Consider the following 5,443-nt stretch of genomic DNA (forward strand, 5'->3'; position numbering starts at 1 on the left):
TCCTGAGGGGAAGCTACAATCCAGAGAGCTTACGTTCCAAGTTGGAGACTTTAATGAAGGGGGTTGAGAAATTGTACGAACTCTACAGACAGGACACGCCCAAGCAGGCAGAGATACAGGTGTGCTCAGACGCCTTCTTTGAGGTGCAGGATAAACGTTTGTCCAGTTTCAATAAATCGGTCGCTGTTTTGCGGGCACATTTTAATCAGCTAATCAATGGGCTCGACCCCGTCACAAGCTCGACTAAACGATGCGGTGACCTAAAACAGTTGCAAAAACAGTTGAACGAAGTCATTAGGCTTGTCAAAAGCAACAAATACTTCACGGCTTTGTGCGTTAAAAATGCCAAAGCCTTCAACAAAACGAAAAAAGCTTACGAACCAGAGAGGAAATTGGCGTCGTGGGACAACGTCAACGTGTTGTTTTACCAAGAACTAAAAGACCAGCGCGATGCCGTGGTAAAGGATCTGGAAAAATGTGGCTTCACTCACAAGATGTTTGGCATCAATAAGCACGACCTATCTGAACCAGCTTCACAAATGTACGACGTAAGTAGACTTGTCGAAGATGTGCCTCACAATTTTGGCGTACAGGATGCTGCGTTTGCAATTCCAGAAAAGGGAGCAGAGTATGTTTATAAGAAGTTCTCAAAATCTCCGGTTCAGGCTACTTCCATGCCGCTCCCCCTTTCCATGGACGGCGATTCCGTAGAGGAGCTTCGTGGACCCGTCTCCGCACTGGTGTCCGGTCCAACATCGGCGCACCTCCTTGAGTTCAATGCAGGACCGTCTTGCTTCTGGGAGACCGTCATAACTCTCGTGAGGGAAATTGTGGGCCCACCGGCGTTCCCGTGAAGCTGTGGATGCACGCCGTTTTGAACTCTGCAACAGAGATGACCGACTTGTACCTGGAGAGCTGGGAAATCGAGGCGAGAGACGCTCTTCCCCTTCACGAGATCAAGGCCAGTGAGGACTACATGCGCGACACCATCCGATTCTTTGCTTCCAAAGGATGCCTCTCATCGAACAAGGAGCAATGTGCATCCGCGTATCCTAACGGCCGGGTGCACTACTCCGATCCCCGAAACCGGGTGGGCATGGTCTACCACGATTACAAAGTCGATCCAGCTGCGTTCAACGCTAGATACCCTGACGATGTAAGCGTTTTGAACGCGGTCGTCGCCAATTTTGGAAGCAGCAAGATCTCCAAGCAGCTATCACAGATGGACGGCGACGAGGCGGACAAGCTGAGAGCATGGTTCAACAAAAAAACTGTCGAGCTAAAGGGATCCACGCGTCCTATGGATGATTTTATTATGGATGCGACCACATTGGAAATGGACATGTACTCCTTGGGCCGGATGCTCCGCAGCTTCGCAGGCGCTCCTCGTGCGACCAAGATAATTGTGTACACTGGATCAACTCACACCGAGCACTACCTCGAATTCTTCTCAGATGCAGGAGGAGAGCTGATAGAAGTGTCGGACAAGTCAGACCAACGATGCACCGTCCTGGGTCCGAAAACTATGAGCTATTTTTTGCAAGCTTGACGTCTATGCACATCGCACCCAGCTCGCTCATCAACGCTGTCATAGCCGTAGGAATTTCAGATGAGAACACGTCGGTGGTTGCGGCGGACTCGTCGCTCCTGTCCCACGTGCCGTGTGTCCTGTGCATCGCTGTCGGAACGCCGTCCACCAAGCGCGTCGGCCTTGGAGGTTTGTCCGAGCGCTCCACCAGCGTCTCCTTCACGAATTGCGACAGCCCATTGCCCATCACCGAGTCCCGTTCCATCTCCCCAAGACGCAGGCCTCCTCCGTTGGCACGGCCCTGCGCCGGTTGCCTGGTGATCGACGTCTTGCGAGCCACCCTAGTCGCGGCGACCTTGTCGACGACCTGCTGCTTCAATCTCATGTAATACGTTGGCGCCAGGCACGTCCCCATGACTTGCTGTACTCCCTGCGTGCCCGACGACATGAGGTCGTCTCCCATGGCGTCGCCGAAGTGCGAGAGGCGCTCAGACACCGAGGCGATGTCGTGCTTCATGAAAGGTGTCGCGTCAGTCGCCACGCCGTCCATCACCGTCGCCTTGCAGCACAGGGCCTCCAAGAGATGTCCGCACGTCATTCGGCTGGGGAAGGCGTGTGGATTTATGATGATATCAGGCACCAGACCGTCTTCTGTGAACGGCATGTCTTCCTGCGACAGCAGCCTGCCCACGACCCCCTTCTGCCCGTGCCTGCTGGCGAACTTGTCGCCCACGGTAGGTTGCCGGAAGTCGCGCACTCGGATCTTGCACCTGCGCTGACCCCTGTTGAGAGGTATCAGTGCGACACGATCCACCACTCCGTGTTCGGTGACCCCGGCGACCATAGAGGTGTCCACCACCTGACCGGATCCACCCTGCTTCCTCACTTTGCCTACTATGGCGTCTCCAGCATGGATCTCTGTCTCCTGCATCGGCAGCCCCCCCGCATCCAGGTTGAGGTAGCTCTCTGCCTTCAGCTCCACGACTCCGGCGGACACAGGGTGGGAGAATCGGTCGAGCGTGCCCTCCGCAGACTCCTCGTCGCACGTCAAGAGTTCCACGTGTGTCGTGTGGAACATGCCTCGCTGAACGGACGAGGCGTTGAGTATCACCGCGTCCTCCTGATTGCTCCCTGTGTACGTCATGATGGCCACGATGGGGTTCTCCCCGTTGGGCATGTCGTCCGCCCCCATGAGGGTTCCGTAGCGGGTCGCCACCAACGGCCTTTGAGAATGGTGCAGGATGTTCACCGGGTCTGCACGTGACCTGAAATTGGAGGCGTACAGGCTGGCACATGCCGTAGTCTGCTTGCACGAGAAGATGTTCCGAGGGGCGGCATTGTGGTCGGCGAACGGCGTGAGCAGCGACACTGGGCTCAGCATGGCCGTAGCATGCATTTCGAGGTGAGTGGTGACGCCCGGTATGATGTGCTCCGGGCGGACGGCGACCCTGCAGCAGTCGATCTCTTGGGCGTCCACGTACTCCATGGGGGAGAAATCAGGTGATTCTTCCCCCTTGCCCCCCACACCGTTTACCATGTCTTTTGTTCGTGCGACCTTGCTATTCTCGTCTTTTGTTGGAGAGTCTCGACTGTTTGCCATGTCTTTTGTTCGTGCAATCTTGCTATTCTCTTTTGTTGGAGAGTCCCGACCTTTTCCTTTCATGACTTTGGCTCGTGCGATCGGAACCGCGTCTGGGTGCAGCAGCGACGTGAATCCTGCCCTATCAGAGAACGACCCGTCGGGGGTTCACGATGAGGAGCGGACGCGCGAGGCGCCCTCCATCGCAGTTGATTTCTACGGCGTTTGACACCCCTGCGATCCAGTGCACTGATGCCCACGGAGAGAGCTTGCGAGCTCTCCTTGCCGAGACCAGCTTTTGTCTGAGAAGTCTGGGGTCCTCGCAGAAGCCTTCCAGCGTTCCATCCACCAGGACCGCCGTACTACCGAGCGATGGTGCTGCAGTCAATAGCTTGGTGGCGCCCGACTCAAAGAGCGTCGCAAGAACTTCTGCGACGTCCACCGTACGCGGTGTTATTCTGGCAAACATCGCCAGCTGCTTCACCAACCCCACGTTGTTGCCGTCTGGAGTGTGCACCGCGCACAGGTAGCCCCATTGGTCACCTCTGAGCATTCTCGGCTCACGACGCTTGAGACTAGCAGGCGCCGGGTTGGTCACCCTGTTCTGGTAAGCTAGAGCGGCGTGAATGGACGCCCTGGGCAGGGTGTGCACAACCTCTTCCTGCTGCAACGAGCCAGGGGACGGCGACAGCCAGGTGCCTCTCAACGCACGCTTCATGAGGTCCGTCAGCACTACCGACTGGACGATCTTGGGCGCCGTCTGCTGCCTCAGGATAGCGGACACCGGTATCGACTGAGCCCGTGTGTCGTTCCACTCACGAGTGAGAGACTGGAGGGTGAGCCTGACGACCTCGGAGTACACGTCTCGAAACATGTCCGAGATCTTTGCCCCGGGACTCTCCACTCTCTTCAAGTACTGCGCGTCCCTGTCGGGCAGCGGCTTTCCAGCAACACATGCCAGCAGCTCCGCGACAGTTCGAGCCAGATGGAGGTGAACGTCGCCTTGGGCGTTCGGGAAGACGGACGCCCTCATGACGGCCTCGACTTCCGCTACCCTCAAGGGCTGACCCACAGCCAGGGCACCTCGTACGTACAACATGGCAGACGCATGTGAATGCCCGTTCTGTCTGCCGTGGACGGCACAAGTCCGCAGCATCTGACACACGCTTTCTTCGTTCATCCCGACACAGAACGCGGATATCGCGCTCATTATGTCCGCGTCGGTCTCCAGACCCACGAGCCTGAACAGCGTGAGCAGCGGGAGCGACAGCTCCCCGCGCATGCGCAGGGACTTCGAGACGGACAGCACGACGGTTATAGCTCCATCAGGAGCCACCGCAAACGTAATCTTCCGGGGATACAGGTCCCCCCTAGCTCTGCAGAACATCAGGCCTTCCATACGAACCTTGGCGTATCTCGGGTCCGACTCCGAGGTACGCTCGACCATGAGCTTGTTCATGGCGATGGTGTCCCTGGACGTGACGATTTTCTCCATGCCTTCTATGACGTGGTATCCCCCTTCGTCGTACGGGCATTCCCCTGCCCGTACGAGCTGCTCCGGCGTCATGGTCCGGAGAACACAAGCTTTGCTGTGCAGCATGACAGGTATGGAACCGAGTTTGACTCTATCGATCACGTACTCTCCGGTGCCTCCCGTGCCTGAGTGCCTGCACTCGTAACTTGCAAAGATATCCCCCCCATACGTCTTGTCCAGCATGCGGGCTTCGTTCGGCAGCATGTGTCGTTCTTCTGGAGTGCCTGAGAACACCTTGTTGAGCACGATCGTTGGAGGGCCGACGTGCACTTCCAACCTGTGCCCGTCCTGTGCCAGCACTAGAGGGTTGGCCGCGGCTATGGTTTCGGGCATACCGAACTCCAGGAACTCGTCGTAAGAGTCTATGCAGTTCCGAGACCTTGGATATCTACATTCCGCAAAGTAGCTTTCGATGCAGCCCCATCCCACGTCGTCATTCATGGACGTGTATATACATATTCCGGCAGGAATGCTGCGGAAGTCGACTACGACATGAAAGTACGGATGGAAGGCAACGTTGCTACTTCGTGGGACGCTGCAACTATCGCGCACAAATCCGCAAGCGGCATCCCTCCAAGGAAGCTCAACGGCGGTCTGTACACCGGAGAGCCATTCGCTTCCAGCGCATGGGGGAACGTTCCGATCGTCCCCGACGCGGGCTCGATGGTGCACGACGCTCTGAGCATCGGCAACGTGCCTCCGTACGAGGCTAGGTACCAGTACGTGTGTTACCCTCGACCAGGGAACTCCGACCCCACTATGCCTGGGCTCGTGGATGACGATTACATGCAGATGAGCTTCG

The 5,443-nt window shown here is 57.0% G+C and overlaps 2 protein-coding genes across 2 annotated transcripts; both read right to left on the reverse strand.

The window, feature by feature from the left end:
• Positions 1–1,523: 1,523 nt before the first annotated feature.
• Positions 1,524–3,128, reverse strand: LOC149810933 (DNA-directed RNA polymerase II subunit RPB2-like). The gene has a single exon (XM_089994058.1). It carries the CDS (start codon positions 3,126–3,128, stop codon positions 1,524–1,526), a length of 1,605 nt encoding a protein of 534 aa, XP_089850184.1.
• Positions 3,129–3,252: 124 nt separating this feature from the next.
• Positions 3,253–5,082, reverse strand: LOC149810934 (uncharacterized). The gene has a single exon (XM_089994059.1). It carries the CDS (start codon positions 5,080–5,082, stop codon positions 3,253–3,255), a length of 1,830 nt encoding a protein of 609 aa, XP_089850185.1.
• Positions 5,083–5,443: the final 361 nt, after the last annotated feature.

Source organism: Nuphar pumila, unplaced genomic scaffold, assembly GCF_984573655.1.
Source record: "Nuphar pumila unplaced genomic scaffold, dmNupPumi1.hap1.1 HAP1_SCAFFOLD_166, whole genome shotgun sequence".
Classification (NCBI taxonomy): Eukaryota; Viridiplantae; Streptophyta; class Magnoliopsida; order Nymphaeales; family Nymphaeaceae; genus Nuphar; species Nuphar pumila.